At 37.1% G+C, this 18,413-nt stretch overlaps 1 protein-coding gene across 12 annotated transcripts in view; it reads right to left on the bottom strand.

Moving 5' to 3' along the window:
* ACAP2 (ArfGAP with coiled-coil, ankyrin repeat and PH domains 2) overlaps positions 1–18,413 on the bottom strand; it is a 172,935-nt gene that overhangs the window by 26,387 nt on the left and 128,135 nt on the right. For 7 of the 12 annotated variants that reach the window (XR_010111487.1, XR_010111485.1, XR_010111488.1 and 4 more), the window contains 5 exons: positions 7,410–7,461; positions 5,852–5,952; positions 5,145–5,250; positions 797–1,005; positions 410–479 (listed from right to left, as the gene is read on the bottom strand). Coding sequence is in view for 8 of the 12 variants with exons in the window: in XM_008959793.5 (XP_008958041.1) it covers positions 410–479; positions 797–1,005; positions 5,145–5,250; positions 5,852–5,952; positions 7,410–7,461 (538 nt within the window). In the remaining 4 variants the exon portion in view is untranslated. Of the gene's footprint in view, positions 1–409; positions 480–796; positions 1,006–5,144; positions 5,251–5,851; positions 5,953–7,409; positions 7,462–11,581; positions 11,603–18,413 lie in introns of all 12 variants that reach the window. The other 5 variants (XR_010111486.1, XM_034957933.3, XM_008959792.5 and 2 more) reach the window with 1 other exon arrangement.

Raw genomic sequence — 18,413 nt, forward strand, 5'->3', positions numbered from 1 at the left:
AGCTCTGCCTCCCGGGTTCACGCCATTCTCCTGCCTCAGCCTCCTGAGTAGCTAGGACTACAGGCACCCACCACCACGCCTGGCTAATTTTTTGTATTTTTTAGTAGAGACGGGGTTTCACCGTGTTAGCCAGGATGGTCTCGATCTCCTGACCTCATGATCCGCCCGCCTCGGCTTCCTAAAGTGCTGGGATTACAGGCGTGAGCCACCGCACCCGGCCAAATGTAGCCATTTTTAAAACTTACAATGAAAACACCAGATTTGCCAAAATAGCCTCAGATGCGTTTCAATACAATTTAGCTAGCATACATTGTTAGCATGAAGAACTCACACATTTGTAAACCAAGATTCTAAAATCTTCACTTTCATGTGAAAATATGAAATATTTTAAAGCAAAAATTTTTTTTACCTTTAAAAGTTCTGGCTCCCAGGTGTCTAAAGTTAAAGATCGTACTTTCGAAAAATGAACCCCAAGGCTCCTAAGTGGAAAAAAGAAGACTGCATTACTATCAAGTCTCTGCGTATTTGCGCAAGTTCTGTTTTAACGTGACACAGGCTCTAATAAAGCCCTCAGCATACACATATAGGCACAGATCTTCTGTTTAATAATGAATGATGAACCAAAGTCCTCAACAGCTTTTACAAACCAGGATTTTAACTACTTCTTAAAAGGTACAAAGATACAAACTGGTGATTAAATTAGGGAAGTGGAAAAGGGCAACTAACAAGTGAAACAACCATTTCTATCTGTGTTTATCCAGAAGAAGAAATTCTCATCCTGGGCAGGCCTACCCACCGGTGAATTCCGGAGCACTCGATACACAAGGTGATGCCCAGGTTGATGCTGGCCCACCGTGGATCTGCCAGGCCACAGTCACAACAGCTGGCATTGCCAGGGATACACTGGACCCGCTGAAGCGCACTTTCTCCTTTCAATAATTTCTCTTTGGACTCATTTCCAGAATCTAGGCTTCCTGTGGATGGAGATGATTTCTTATCCAGCTTCTAAAAGAATTAAGAATTACTTGTTTTAAAAAAAAAAAAAAAAGATTGAAATACTTTGTTGCACACTACATGCTCCAAACTAAAGCTTCCAATCAATAAATTAAAGGCCTGTTACAGGCATAAGCAAGGCAATAGTCTAGCTAGAAATTCAAGGATAAAAAGATGTAGGTTCTTCCATCAGTGAGCTTTTATTCCAGTGGGGAGAAACGTGTAAACATTTAAAATTATATATAATAAATGACACAATGAACATATGTACAAAAGATGAAGACAGAGAGAAAGGGAACACTAGTCTAACATGCAGGGTGGAGACAGAGGAAATAGGTAAGGGATTATTCAAACTCAAGAATGAAATAAATATTATTGTTTTATACCACACTTTTCCAAGGCGTTCAATAAACGTTAAGCTAGTCATTGTTTTTTTTTCAGACCTCTCAGGGATAAGGCAAGTTAATTACTGCAGTGAGTAACTAGGAAAGGTATGAGCTTATATAAATAGTAAAGAAGAGATCAACTACAAAATTATAACTACAGAGTGAATCAAATATAGAACATACAATGTTTAAAACTTCAAGGGATATTAGGTAAAAGAGAAGAAAAGCAAAAGATGGCTGATTAACAAAAAGTTAATTTTTTGGCCAAGAGCGGTGTCACCCCTGTAATCCCAGCACTTTAGGAAGCTGAAGCAGGAGGACCACTTGGGTCCAGGTGTTCAAGATCAGCCTGGGCAACAGAGCAAGAGCCTGTCTCTAAAAAAGAATATGTCTGGGCACAATGGCTCATGTCTGTAATCCCAACACTTTGGGAGGCTGAGGCGGGTGGATCACTTTAGGCCAGGAGTTCAAGACCAGCCTGGCCAACACAGTGAAACCCTGTCTCTACTAAAAATACAAAAAAATTAGCTGGGTGTGGTGGCGCACACCTGTGATCCCAGCTACTCAGGAGGCTGAGACACGAGAATAGCTTAAACCCAGGAAACGGAGGTTGCAGTGAGCCAAGATCATGTTGACAAGAGTGAGACTCCAACCTGGGTGACAGAGTGAGGCTCCGTCATATGAGCGTAAATACATACATACATACAAACATACAAATTAGCTAGGCATGGTGATGCACACCTGTGGTCCCAGCTACTCAGAAGGCTGAGGCATGAGAATTGCTTAAACCCAGGAGGGGGCTATTGTAGTAAGCCAAGATCATGCCACTGCACTCCAGCCTGGGTGACAGAGTGAGACTCCATCATATGTACATAAATACATACATACATACATACAAATTAGCTAGGCATGGTGGTGCACACCTGTGGTCCCAGCTACTCAGGAGACTGAGGTAGGAGGACTGCTTGAGCCCAGGAGGTCAAGGCTGCAGTGAACTATGATCACACCACTGCATTCCAGCCTGGGAAACAGGGCAAGACTCTGTCTCCCCGCCATCCTGCTACATGGCCATAATGACCGAATACAAAGATGTGGTACTTAGATCCTAAACAATGACAGATATGGTCTATAAAAAGTCTTCTGGTTTAAAAACATTTCAGGTCAGGCAAAGTAGCTCATGCCTGTAATCTCAGCACTTTGGGAAGCCGAGGTGAGTGGATCACAAGGTCAGGAGTTCGAGAGCAGGCTGGCCAATATGGTGAAACCCTGTCTCTACTAAAAATACAAAAAAAAATTAGCCGGGCATGGTGGCACATGCCTGTAATCCTAGCTACTGGGGAGGCTGAGGCAGCAGAATCGCTTGAACCTGGGCGGTGGAAGTTGCAGCGAGCTGAGACCGTGCCCCTGCACACCAGCCTGGGCAATGGAGTGAGACTCCATCTCAAAAAAAAAAAAAACTTCCCTGTAAGTTTAGGATTATTCCGAAATTTTAAGAAAGAAATATTTGTTTTACCAGAATATGTTCGATAATGGGAATTAGCAATTATGTAAGGAAAGAATATCAATATTATATTACAGAAATCATGTTGGTTCATTCCCAAGTTTTCTCTATATGCTAATGTTTTTGCACCAAATTAGAGAACTAAGTACACAAACACAGCAAAACTTGGGTCAGCCACTTCAAGGAACACAGCACTGAATATGACACCAATTCACGAAAGTATTAATAGGAGGAATGATTGTTTAAGCAGGACAGTTCAATCCTATTGTCGCTGCCCCCCATCTCCATGCCACTAGGCGATGACTGCTCTCTACACAAACACAATGACTGGAAGTTATTCTCTGGAGGATTAAAACAGAGTCTCTGAATCGACTTCACCTGAAAGGTGGAAGCCAGAGGATTAAATGAACATATACATACAATATGCTAAGATACCCAGCGCTTAGCTCCCCACCAATCCCTCACAGCTATGCAGGAGATCAATGAGTCTTCTCTGGGAAATCACATCAGCCGAAAAGACTCAAAAAGACCCTGACGATGGTTGTTCCTCAACAAATGGTCCAGACTTAGACAAAGGCCATAGTCAACAAAGTCCTAATTTTGTGCTCAGAGCTTCCAAAGAAGTTTTTAGTGCCTAACACTTATGATGAGATAGCCAAAGGAAGCCTCTAACGCAATAGCTCTCAACATTGGTTGTTTATGGAACTAACCCAGGAAGCTTGTGAAAGTACTGATGCCCAACTCCATTCAAGTGTTCTGGGGTGGTACCTAAGCAATGGGGGTTTTTCAAGCTCCCTGTGTGGTGATATCATAGTATGCAATGATGGTTAAGATCCACAGCTCTAACACTGATTCCATGAAAAAAGAACAGGTCTATATCTGTAAACATTTAGTGAACAAACACAGCTCTTGGAAATTAAATATGTGCTAGCAGAACTGAAATATTCAATAGAAGACTTGGAAGATTAACTGAGAAGATTTCCCAGAAAGTAGAGCAAAACAACACACACGGACACAAAAATAAGAAAATCATAATACCAATCCAGAAAATACAGAGAAACTGGAGAGGAGAAATACAGCAGGTCATTAATAAGAAAAGCTTCAACATCGACACTGGAAACTAAAAAACAAACAATGCTGTTAAAATTCTCAAGATTATTTCCAATCTTAAAATATCCAACCAAACTACCAATCAAATATGAGGACAGAACCAAGACCTTTTCAGATATGCATGGAATCACAAATGCCTCATTTTCAGGAAGCTACTAGAGAACGTACTTAAGTTTTCCTTAAGCCAAGAAGGAGAAAGATATGGGATACAGGAAAGAGAAGAAACTCCAGAAATGATTTTGTAAGGAAATCCCAGACTGACAGCCATGCTGCAGGCTTAGGGAGCAACTGGTCCAGACTGGAGAAGTGTGATTCTAGAGACAGACGTATTGAGGGCTATCTTTGCCGACATGCCCTTCGTCAATGTTCCCATCACTTGTACCCAGACAAGTTCACGTAAACGTGGCTACTGATCAAATTCCTACTTTCATCTCTAAGCCTTTCTGCTTGGATCAAGCTAGTCGTCCCCCCATAATCCCATGCCTGAAAAGGTTCTGCTTTGATCTATATTTGGGAGCTGGAAGTTGGCCAAGGTAAGTTTTGGAATACAATTTAGAGAGCAGTCGATCCCCCTAACCATACTCCCAACAACTATCTATCACTAAGCCTATGCCACAGTCTTGCCAGATGACCCAAAAGTGCTGAGTTCCATTTCTCAGGACCCATTTACTCACTCACTGCGTTGCCCAAAAGACTTTCTTGGTAAGCTCTTTGAGAAACTGAGGCCAGACTATGACCTAAGTTCCCACATTCACCTTATCTTTTTAAGGGGCCTTCACCTAAGAGACAATATTATGCTTCCCTTTTTTGCTTTCATTCAGTTTTAAACACCTTTCATGATCATTATTTTATTTTATAATTAACTAAAATGGCACAATACTTTTGGGGAAAAACACTAAAAGGGAAATACCTTATTCCGATCTGGTTCATGTATTCAAATATTAAACATAGATTCACAAATACTGAAATAAAATGGTAAGTGAAATAAAGAGAAATAAACAAAAAAGAAATTAAATCCAGATTTTAAAAATAAAACTCAATTACATAAAATCATCTTCCATAATAAACGATGCTACATACAGTCATATAACGTTGCAACTAAAATCAAGAATTTTGGCAATATATTATTTGGTATTGCTAATACCTCTACTAACCTCTGATTCATCACCCTTCTCTCTATAAGCAGTAGCAATACTGGTCTGAACAGCCTTAATCCATGCCTGGCGCAGCTTTTCGGAATCTGCCTGGAGCATACAACTTCTAAAAGGAAATAACATATTGTTTTCTCAGACACTAAGTTAATGCCAAAAACACCCTATAAGCTTTATATTTTTTCCACTTTGCTATTTGATAATTTTCTAGCCAAAAATATATATAATTTGTTGAAAGAAGGTTTTATTTCATGTATCTTTAGGGCAAAGTATGTTAACAAAGAAATTAAGGTGCCAATGAAACAAATTATCTCTTAAAAACAAATAACCCATCACTGAATATTTAAAAAAAAAACCACTTAAATTTACCATATAAATATAGAAACACTCATTTTTTTTCTACTGGGTACAAACATAAAATGATAGTTATCAAAGAAACTCATATGATTTCAATTCATCATAATAGCTAAAACTTTCATATGAGCCCATAAATCACCTTTATGGAATTTAAAGAATAGGATAAATGGTAGAAGTTACATAAATACCTGACTATAATATCTGTAACCATTAATTATTGAAATTTATTTTTAAAACTTTTTTTTCTCTTTAGCACAGATACAGACAAATGCAAATTTCTCTGCTCTGGAAAGTTCTTTAAGACAAACTACAAAAACATAAAAGCAAATCACACATCCTTTAGAACCACTTACTTTGTTGGCGAGACCACCTCAAAGCAGAATCGTCGCTCTATGTCTTCACAATGTTTCACTGTGCAAAGCCTGAGGTCTTCAACTACTACAGTCGGATTATCCTATAGTGAGGAAACCAAATTTCCATATTTTTCCACTTAGGTTTTAATACTACCAATAATGAAATACTTAAAAATATTACTTGGCATAACTGGTCTAATTTTCAAGATTTATATTTTATTTTAGAAACAGGGGTTATCAATATAGACATAAAAGTAATTTTGTCCTGTTAATAACTGTATCTACCTCATAAATTATGTAGAGATTAAATGAAATTGTTTACATATAAAGAGCCTGGTCCAACACTTGATACTTAGTAGATGCTCAATATATGTTAATGTTCTGTGGCTTTTCTTCCATTTTCTTTTATATCCACTCTCCTGGTCCCCACTCACATATAATAAAAGCTACTTTCCTCCAAAAGAGAAGCTTTTATTCAGTCAAGTTTTAAATACCTCAAAGAAAGCTATAACTTCTTAAATACCTAGGAGAATCAGAAAGATTTTATCACTTTCTACTGTTTAATAAAAATATAAATTCAAAACCAAGTTTATCAGAATAGAAGAAACCATGAACTAATAATTAGCTGATTAAAGGGCTTCTGTCCTACAAACCTGCTACCATAGAACCAAGCAAGTAAAATTTCATATTGTGTCATCTCAAGAGTAGAGATTTGAAATCTGCAGTTTACAGTATATCATTCATAAAAAGTAACTAGGTGAAAAGCAAGTTATCCATTAACTAATGATTCATTCTTTTGTTTCTAGTTATTTTAATATTCTCAACTCACATGTAATCCCAATATGTCTTTCCCATAAATAAAACTTCCTCATCCTTAAAATAAGGTTCAGGAAAACAAACATATAAAACGATATTAACAAATTTAAGGGGTTCTATTTAAATTACTTTCAGCTTACATTTTAATTAATGTAATTTTTAACCATTCTGTCCTATCACCTTTGGCCCTATTGTGACATTATTTAAAAGGCACGCTCTCTTTCATCTTCAAAATAGTGCTATGGAATGGCAGTGTTATTTCTGTCATGGACTAGACAAAGATACATATAAAGAAATAAAAGTATGTTGTATATTTCAAAACAGCTAGGAGAGGAGATTTGTAATGTTCCTAAGACAAAAATGTTTGAGGTGATGGATACCCCAGTTATCCTGATTTGATCATCACACGTTGTATACAAGTATCAAAATAGCACATGTACCACAAAAGTATGTACAACTAATATATACCATTTAAAAGCTATCAAAACATTTTAAAAAATCCTGTGACCCAGAAAAATCCATCTCAAAGCAAGGAATTAAGAACTCAGGATTCAAATCACTTTGCTTTTAAGAATTAAATGTTGATATTTTCCACCCTAGCGTCCTCTTATACCTGCTCAAACATAAAATAAATAATTACATTAATTTTACACAAATGAGTATGTATAGACTTCAATGTTTACCAAAACAGATAAATAACTGAAATTGGTAACTCACTGGGGTTTCACTTATTAACACCTACCTTAAATTTTTTCTGGTAAACCAACTGATTATTCTGTATTGAAAACCAGCGCCTACAGAAACACAAAATAGATTAAGTTTTCATAAACATAATTTATTTCCATTGTTGTTAGAAATGAAATATTTGAGAAAGCACTGGAAATCACATTGTGGTAATTATGTTTTGAGAAGTCCACTGTATTATTTTGCTTTATATAAACTGATTCTAACATGGGAAAACTATTGAAAGTAAAGAACAAACATTTTAAAACCACAGGTTGGGAAAATTAAAGTACTACATTTTGATTAATTTCATGTCATAAATTTACATCCTAACAAAAGCAGTTATCCTGTATGCTATCACCGAATAATAACTGTTTTAAAGTACAAATTTACAGTTTTTGAGGTTCCTCAAAAATAACTGAACTCTTTCCCCAGAAATAATTGCTTTTCTCATAAAGTTGGCATAAATGTATATTGTGAATAAAAGTATCCACTTGTGGCCAGGCACGGTGGCTCACGCCTGTAATCCCAGCACTTTGGGAGGCCAAAGTGAGTGGATCACCTGAGGTCGTCAGGAGTTCGAGACCAGCCTCACCAACATGGTGAAACCTAGCCTCTAATAAAATATACAAAAATTAGCTGGGCATGGCAGCAGGCGCCTATAATCCCAGCTACTCAGGAGGCTGAGGCAGGAGAACCACTTGAACCCGGGAGGCAGAGGTTGCAGTGAGCCGATTTCACGCCATTGCACTCCAGCCTGGGCGACCGAGCAAGACTCCGTCTCAAAAAAAAAAAAAAGTATCCACTTGTATACAGAAAAACATTGAAATAAATTGTGCTTTATTTTCAACTTTTCAGCAGATAATTCAGTAAGAGTTTGATTTGATAAGCAAAACAGAAAACTAATCATGTCAGAACCGACATCTAACAAGAGATAATCACAAATTAGCTTGGCCTTACTTTCATATAAAATACTCCTAAGTAAAATAATCAAAGTTATTACTACAAATGATTCACTCAACTATTTATATGGTTCTGCTCATTACTGTAAACTATTAGACAAACAATTTACTTACGATCTTTTTTAGAAGAAAAATCTAAGCTATGTATTACATATTTACTAATTCTAATTTATTAAAACAATAAAAGACCTAAAGGCATAAAAAAAATTCACAGCCAAAAGCCATTCAGAAAAGAAAGCAAAACTTCTTATCAAGCATGAAAGGTAAAACAGTATTTGAATCATTATTTTAAAATTAGTTTCATGTGAGATGATTTCTATTGTAACATTAGTTATTAATCAATTAGCAGATATTCTACCTTTTCATTGATACTAATATGAAGCATTAGAAATTGTATTTAGACATTTAGAATTTCTATTTTTAAAAATTAAGTTAATTATCCAAAGCTGTTCTCATCTCATGACTAGAAGATGCTTTTCCACTTTTAAGCCATTTACTAGACAGACTTAGGTTTTCTTGTCACTTAAAGAGGAATCGCCTTTACCATTAAAAAAGACATTTGTTAAATAAGCATCTAGATAAAATGAGCTGGGTTGCCTCTAAATGCAAATCATCAAGAGGTAGGCTAGAAAAGGAAGAACTTCTGGGTTTCTTTACTTTGGGACAGATAGTTGGTTAGAAATGTTAAGGAAATACCTACAAACAAACAAAATGGTGCAACCCTGCCACATGGGATGACATGCAATGGAAACAATCTCTGATACTGATGAAAGCATTTGTGTAAAAATCATTTGAAGTAGGGTGAACTGTAGTCATACAAAATCATTTGTTTTATATCATAGTAAATTCTGTAATTTGATGAAAGCTACCAAGAGTTTTACTGAACAACAAATTATGTAAACTTTTCACGCTTCTGAGGTCTTCAAAAAATTAACTTCTCTTGACCAGCTGCATCTTAGGACAATATCTTCTAAAAATAGTATTAAAACTTATGTTGTTGTCAAAGAGCTATCCCTCTGATTATTAACCTAGGGATCATATGTATTTCTGAAACCCAGTTCCTCTGCCATCTATCTGCTTCTGAATGACGTTTTCATAACATCAGTTTTTATAAACTGAGGAAAGAAAATATAAACTCTTAATTTTACATCTCTTAAGGAAAAACGTCATATATCCTAGGTAGAAAACATTTTTTCAATTATCATACTAAGATTTGTGTGTCTTACGACACTATCACTCCTCCATTGCTATTATAAATAAAAAAAACTAGTAACACTGACCAAAACTTTAATCAGGTAAGTAAAAGGGAATATAATTTTTAATTATTTCTATAGAATAATCCTAGTTGTTATTAACATTTCATTGTGGTTTTTTCGTTTTGTTTTTTTTTTTTTTGAAGCAGAGTCTCACTCTGTCGCCCAAGCTGGAGTGCAGGGGTGCGATCTTGGCTCACTGAAACTTCCACTTCCTGGGTTCAAGCGATCCTGGTACCTTAACCTCCCGAGTAGCTGGGGTTACAGACACACGCCACCACACCCTGCTAATTTTTGTATTTTTAGTAGAGACGAGGTTTTACCATGTTGGCCAGGCTGGTCTCTAACTCCTGGTCTCAAGCGATCCACCTGCCTTGGCCTCCCAAAGTGCTGGGACTACAGGCGTGAGCCACCACGCCCGGCCCTAGTTGTTATTAACATTTCTAAGAAAAGGAAAAGTAAGACTTAAAAACAGCTCATGGACTGTGAAATTAGAAAAAATACTTAACTTTGGATTCAGAAACTGACCACAAAGCCAAAATACAAGACAGTTTTCTGTTTTGTTTTTTGTTTTTGTTTTTGAGATGGAGTCTCACTCTGTTGCCCAGGTTGGAGTGCAATGGCACGATCTCGGCTCACTGCAACCTCCGCCTCCTGAGTTCAAGCGATTCTCCTGCCTCAGTCTCCTGAGTAGCTGGGATTACAGGCATGCACCACCACACCCAGCTAATTTTTGTATTTTTAGTAGAGACGGGGTTTCGCCATGTTGGCCAAGCTGGTCTTGAACTCCTGACCTCAAGTGATCCACCCGCCTCAGCCTCCCAAAGTGCTGGGATTACAGGCATGAGCCACCGCGCCCGGCCAAGACAGTTTTTAAAATAGAAAAATTTCTTGCTTCATTAAGAAAAATAAGGTACCACTTTGTATCTCAAATTGAAATAACTCAATATAATACACATTTTATTAAATTCTAAATATTATACTTTAAAATATATTTGTTGTAAATATTAAATTTATAAATTATTAAATATTATTAATATTAACATACTAATTAGAGCTTCCAAATGACAAAATTTGGGCAGGAAAAGAAAAAAATACATAAACAAAAAAATCGAGTTATCTTTTACCATGTTTGATCACTAGTCCCAGACTGCTCTTAAAATCAAGAACATGAGTAAAAGTCAAACTTCTAAATCTGTAGAAGCGTTATCACTAGAACTATACAGATGATGGGTTTATTTACACATTCATGTAAGTGCCAAACAGGTAAACAACTGGTAAAAATTAAAAGCCTGAACATGAATGCTCCTTTACTTCAATTTATTTTTATACAGAGAAAATAAATGGCAAAACAAAAAAAGGTAACGAACTGACAATGTATTCTTTCAACATAATCAATATGGTTTTACCAAAAGGACTAATCCTAGTTACTGCTCAAATTTTTAAAAAGAGTTTACTAGCTTATTTCCCTCTATATTTTTATTTGTTTAGACATATATGTAATTTTTTTTAGAGACAGGGCCTCACTCTGTCACTCAGCCTGGAGTGTCGTGGTGCAATCACAGCTCACTGCAGTCTGGAAATCCTGGGCTCAAGTGATCCTCCCACCTCAGCCTCTGGAGTAGCTGGGACCACAGAGGCATGCCACCACATCCAGCCTTTATTTCTCTTTTTAAAAAAATAAGATATGTTTAAAAAAAAAAAAGTAAATTACTCAATCTGTATCTTCTTTGGGTAATTATAAATAAATCAAATTTTCCTTTACAGATTAAAACAAATTGAGGAGATGTGCAACTAAAAGGTATAATTCCATTTCTCAAATAAAATAGTTATATTTTCTTCCCAATTTAAAACATAAAGAGACTTTTCATCCATTGCAAGTAATCCAACTGGAATGCAAGTTAATTATGAGCTTTCTCGTGCCAAAAAGGAAACTGGAGTAAGAGGAGGGTAAAGGGAAGGAAGCCATTTGGTACCTGATGTGATCGGGCTTTTTCCTGTCGTGTGAAAAAACGGGGCAGGATTAAAACATAAGGGAAAGGTGGTAAAAGAATGAAAACGAAAAATGTGCAAAATAAGCAAAGGACTAGCATGATACGAAAATAAAGCAAGAATTAAGAAACAAGCTTAAGCTCTGAACCTAACAAAATAATCAAAAGTATCTGTTGCATTTTATTAACTTTTTATACACATATGCATTTGTACAATTAATTCCAACTCTTAAGACTCTGAAAATTTCAGGAATATTCAAAAAGTTCTTCAAATACTACATTACAGGAAGTTCTGGTAGGATTTAGCATACTTGGATATACCTCTACTATTATTTTCTGCCTCAATGGTCATGGCTATAAAATATAGATAGCACCTCGCGCCTCATCTTAATAAGCTGCTCCTAAAAATTAAGGAAAACAATCACTGTAGGAATTGCCTATATAAACCTGAGATAAATGAAAAGTCTTCATAAAGAAAGTAGGTTCACTAAATAGAGGATGTCAAAGATTATAAAATATTAGGCAAATAAACATTTCTCCCAATTGCCCATCCCGTTTTCATGAAATGGTTATCAGTGACTTGAAGGCCACACATACGTAGTATTAATCTTTAATCCATGTATATACTTCTTATAATACAAAAGGCCAATAGAAATAAAACATTTACATCTATACCAGCAGCATACAGAACACTTTGCTTTAAAATCCTGTGTAGTACCTTCTATGCTCTTAGCTGTATTTTCTATTTCAACAAAGACTGAGCATAGCAAGTAATTATTCAGTTTTATTCGTTTTTCCAAGTTATCACTAAATAAATTATGTTAGTATCTATTTATTTTCCTTCATCTTTTCAGAATTTAATCATAAAAAGCAAAAGAGAATATAAGTTCTAATAATCCACTAATTTGAGCCTGAAAGGAAGCTGCCACACTGAGAAAATGACCCAACAAAGAAAGATTATTGTGGTGACTTCACTTATATCTTCAGAAAAATATATTTTATAGATTTATAAAATTTTTGAGATATTACCAACTACAACAGCTCACATAAGACATAAAACTTTTCACTTATGCTATTTCAATCGCATCATACAAAATATTATCTATTCAATTAAATTCCAGATTTTGGAATGACCTGAAATACACTTGTAATTTATGAAGCACAAAGTGAGGTTTTATTAAAACTATCTGGAAATTCCTAGTCACACTCATATTTCCCTGAGTGAAGAAAACTGAGGAAGAACGTTTTGTGTTTTTTTTTTTTAATTTTTGTGGGTAAATAGTAAATGTATATTATTTATGGGAAAAAGAAGATTTTTTTTTTTTCTTTTTTTGAGACGAAGTCTCACTCTGGTTGTCCAGGCTGGAGTGCAGTGGTACAATGTCGGCTCACTGCAACCTCTGCCTCCCTGGGTTCAAGTGATTCTCCTGCCTCAGTTTCCCGAGGAGCTGGGATTACAGATGTGTGCCACCATGACCAGCTAATTTTTATATTTTTAGTAGAGACAGGGTTCTCGCCATGTTGGCCAGGCTGGTTTTGAACGCCTGACCTCAAGTGATCTGCCCACCTCGGCCTCCCAAAGTGCTGGGATTACAGGCATGAGCCACCATGCCTAGCCAGAAGGTCTTTTTAAATAGTTGATTTTGATAAGACTCTACGCAATAATTCCATAGAAGTATAGGTAATAGCAAATGTGTGGTACCCTATGGTGACTAAAACAAAAAAGGTGCCCTAAAAGTAATCCATAAACAATCCCAAAAAAATATTTAAATAGCAGGCAGAAAAATCTTCATATTTGAATCACTGGATTCCTGAATTTTTTAAATTAACTCACCAATATCATAAATACAGTCTTTTACTCAAAGTCCAGTAAAATAAATTAAGCTGCGCAGAGAATTGGATTTTGAGATACTTTAAGAAATTTAAATTCCAAATTTTTAATATTAAAAAGCAGAAGAGAATTCTAAGTAACATTTAAAAGATTACTCTTCTTTCCTCTCCCTTCTGTCTAGTTCCTTATCTATCACCTAGAAAATACTTAAAGACTTTAGTCACAAGGTTTGGACTTTCGTTGATTGGCTGATTGAGACAGGGTCTCCGTCACCCGGGCTGGAGTGCAGACGCACAATGCAGAGGCTCACTGCAGCCTCAATCTCTTGGTCTCAAGCGGTCTTCCCGCCTCAGCCACCTGAGTAGCCGGGGCTACAGGCACCACACCACCACACCTGACTAATTTTTATATTTGTTTTTTGTAGAGATGGGGTTTCACCATGTTGCCCAAGCTGGTCTCCAATTCCTGGGCTCAAGCAATCTGCCTGCCTTGGCCTCCCAAACTGCTGGGATTAGAGGCATGAGCCACAATGACTGGCCTTATATGCTATATTCTTTTACAAGTCAGAATTTTACTAGTGTTTTTGGCAAACGTTCTTCAATAGCATGTGAAAATGATATTAATTTGCTATCCATAATTTTTCCTAATAACGTAAGTGCTTCAGGAAGTTCTTTTAAAATGAAGTATTTTTTCATAGTTGAAGTTGTATCTTGTTCTATCAAAATAAAGATGGTTTGGAATTTTCACAGCAAGTAAGAAAAATGCCATAGGATACTTGAGGAAGAGTTCAGAGTTCCAGGTTTTGCCCCTCAATTTGTTCACAAACCAGCTGTGTGATCCTGAAAAAGTGACTATGTCTCTGAAGCTCCATTTCTTTACTGAAAATAAGGGGGCTCTACAATCTATGATTCTAATCAATAACTGCCATTTCACTACATATAGATGGCATCTCCTTTAAAAACAGCCTAATTTCCAAAGGCATTGTTTTTTTCACTTTGTAAATAGGAGGTAATGTCTACAACTGAAAATTTAACCATTATTCCTCACTTGATTTTAGCTGCATTTTAATATCTATGCCAATGTAATTCAGAAAATTAATCATAATGAAAAGGTTCATGTATAAATCAAAATCGACTTCCTTCTATTGTCCTAAATGGCAGTGCAATATTCCACTAACACTTACTATGCTTCATTTTGAAGTCTGAGACCATCTCTCATTGCAGTAGTCCATGGAAGTTCATTTCTTTTCTTCTTAACATAATGGTATGTTTCTATGGATTTACTGTATTTTCACTTTGTTAAACTTTAAGTAGGTTGCTTTGAAATCTGAAGGCTAAAATTCAATTCTGCCATTATATCATGAAAACATACTGGTGAGTAACCTTTATTATAAAGACTCACCAGTCAAGCTGTTTTTTTTGTTTGTTTGTTTTCTTTTCTTCCAACTTCTACTCTGGCTACAGAAATTTGTTAGGAAAGGCTTAAAAGACTACTGTCTTACTTTTTAGAGCTTAGAAAATGTAATTTTAAGTTTTCATTTTTACTTTAGCTAGAAACGTTATTTCTAACCACACCACTTGAGTTGGTCCACCTATATTCATGTACTATTCTTTTATTTATTTATTTATTTATTTATTTATTTACTTATTTAAGAGACAGAGTCTCACTGTGTTGCCCAGACTGGAAGTGCAGTGGCACAATCTTGACTCCTACAACTTCTGTCTCCTAGGTCCAAGTGATTCTTCTGCCTCAGCCTCCCAAGTAGCTGGGATTACAGGCATGCACCACCACATCCAGCTAATTTTTTCTATTTTTAGTAAAGACAGGGTTTCACTGTGTTGGCCAGGCTGGTCTCAAACTCCTGGCCTCAAGTGATACACCCACCTCAGCCTCCCAAAGTGCTAGGATTACAGGCAAGAACTACCATGTCCACCACATGTATTATTTTTAAAGCTCTCTAAACTCAAGTTTAACATCAAATATAATCATTATTCTTTCCATTTAATATTAACTCTCAGGTTCAGAAAAATTATTTTGAATAAAACCAACCATCTACCATGCAAACATCTGGCAATATCAAATGCTGGGGAAATGCTCAATAAATCACTGACATTCAGAAATGTCAGTGAATTTTTTTTTTTTTTTTTTTGAGACAGAGTCTCACCTAGGCTGGAGTGCAGTGGTGCAATCTCGGCTCACTGCAGCCTCTGCCTCCTGGGTTCAAGCAATTCTCCTGCTTCAGCCTGCTGAGTAGCTGGGATTATAGGCACACACCACCACGCCAGGCTAATTTTTGTATTTTTAGTAGAGATGGGGTTTCACCATGTTGGCCAGGCTGGTCTCAAACTCCTGACCTCAAGTGATTCACCTGCCCCAGCCTCCCGAAGTGCTGGGATTATAGGCGTGAACCACCATGCCCACCCAGTGAATGTTTTTTCTATATAACCTTGACACCAAGACATAAAAATAATTACACTAGAAACCCATTTTAGTAAAACATTAAATTTTTCCATTTAACAAAAATGTACACAAAGTTAAACTTACTAGGAAATTATATTTACTTTTTTTTTAATATTTTTTAAAATATATTTACATTTTTTAAAAATAAAAACAACCTTCATCATTAAATTCATATTCTCTTCAAGTAACAAAATAAACACATTATAACCAATAATATAATAGTAAATCAACCAGAATCCAACTACTACTCATATTACAGAATTTTTTTGACTACCTTTTTATTTTTGGCAAAAATACAGGCATCCTTGAATAAAAGATAATCACTGATACCCAGAAGAATGATCCTGCAACAACCAATCTTTTGGTTGAAGCTTTAATGTCTGAAGTTATTTCATTTTAGTATATTACTACATGAGAAAATACAATGAAATATTTTATACATTCTTTTAACAGACATTTAACAGATTTATATTTTATAAAAATTTGTTTAGCAACACCTTCAAAGTTTTTGGTAGCCATCAAGTTTAGAATAAAGGAGCATCAACTGCCACCGCTTCATATATGAAAAAAATCCTATTTCCTAAAACTCCTGTTTTATTGAAGTTATTGCAAAGATCAAAAGATCAGGATCACCTAGCTTAAAGATTTATAAGCATTTTGTTCACAAAGGGCAGGAAAAAAAAAAGATTCATAAGTGATATGGACTGGCTCTGTGTCACTACCCAAATCTCACCTTGAACTGTAATCCCCACATGCCGTGGGAGGGATGTGGTGGGAGGTGACTGGGTCATGCAGGCGGTTTTCCCCATGCTGTTCTCGTGATGGTGAGGGAGTTCTTAGGAGATCTGATAGTTTAAAAGTGGCAGTTTCCCCTGAGCTCTCTCTCTCCTACGACCTTTGTATTCTAAGTTTCCTGAGGCTTCCCCAGCCATGTAGAACTGTGAGTCAATTAAAACTCCTTTCTTTATAAATTACCCAGTCTCAGGTAGTATCTTTATAGCAGTGTGAACATGGACTAATACAGAGAACTGGTACCAGCAGAGTGGGGTACTGCTGCAAAGATAATCTGAAAATGTGGAAGCCACTTTGGAAATGAGTAATAGGCAGAGGTTGGAACAGTTTGGAGGGCTCAGAAGGCAGGAAGATGAGGAAAAGTTTGGAACTTCCAAGAGACTTGTTGAATGCTTTTGACCAAAATGCTGATACTGATATGGACCATGTAGTCTAGGCTGAGGTGGTCTCAGATGGAGATGAAGAACTTATTGGGAACTGGAACAAATGTCACTCTGGCTATACTTTAGCAAAGAGACTGGCAGCATTTTTGCCCCTGCCCTAGAGATCTGTGGAACCTTAAACTTGAGAGAGAGGATTTAGGATATCTGGCAGAAGAAATTTCTAAGCAGGAAAACATTCAAGAGGTGACTTGGATTTCCCGAAAGCGTACCATTATATGCGTTCACAAAGAAAAGATAAGAAATTGGAACTTAATTTAAAAGGGAAGCAGAGCATAACAGTCTGGAAAATTTGCAGCCTGACCATGAGGTATAAAAGAAAAATCCACTTTCTGAGGAGAAATTCAAGCCAGCTGCAAAAATTTGCATAAATAATGAGGAGCTGAATGTTTACATCCGAGACAATGGGAAAAATGTCTCCAGGGCATGTAAGAAATCTTTGAGGCAGCCCCTCCCATGACAGGCCCAGAAACCTAGGAGGGAAAAAATAGTATTGTGGGCCAGGGCCCAGGACCCTGCTGCTCTGTGCAGCCTTGGGACTTGGTGCCCTGCAACCCAGGCACTCCAATTCCAGCCATGGCTAAAAGAGGCCAAGGTACAGCTCGGGCCACTGCTTCAGAGTGGGCAAGCCCCAAGCATTGGTGGCTTCCACGTGGTATTAGGCCTATAGATGCTTGGAAGACGAGAATTTAGGTTTGGGAAACTCCACCTAGATTCCAGAGGATGTATAGAAACGCTTGAAGGTCCAGGCAGAAGTCTGCGGCAGGGGAGGAGCCCTCATGGAGAACCTCTCCTAAAGCAGTGCAGAAGGGAATATGGGATTGGATCTCCCACATATAGTCCCCACTGTGGCACTGCCTAGTGGAGCTCTGAGAAGAGGGCCACCATCCTCCAGACCCCAGAAAGGTAGATCCACCAACAGCTTGCACCATGCACCTGGAAACACCGCCGGCACTCAATGCCAGCCCCCAAAAGCAGCGCAGGGGCTATACTCTGCAGAGCCACAGAGGTGGAGTTGCCTAAGGCCATGGGAACCCACCCGCTGCATAGCCTGCCCTGGAATGTGAGACATGGAGTCAAAGGAGATTTTAGAGCTTTAAGATTTAATGACTGCCTGGCTGGGTTTCGAACTTGTGTGGGGCCTGTGACCCCTTTGTTTTGGTCATATTTTCCCATCTGGAATGGGAACATTTACCCAATGCCTATACTTCCCTTGTATCTTGGAAGTAACCAACTTGTTTTTTATTTTTACAGGCTCATAGACAGAAGGGACTTGCCTTGTCTCAGATGAGAC

This window comes from Pan paniscus, chromosome 2 (assembly GCF_029289425.2).
Source record: "Pan paniscus chromosome 2, NHGRI_mPanPan1-v2.0_pri, whole genome shotgun sequence".
NCBI classification, from domain to species: Eukaryota; Metazoa; Chordata; class Mammalia; order Primates; family Hominidae; genus Pan; species Pan paniscus.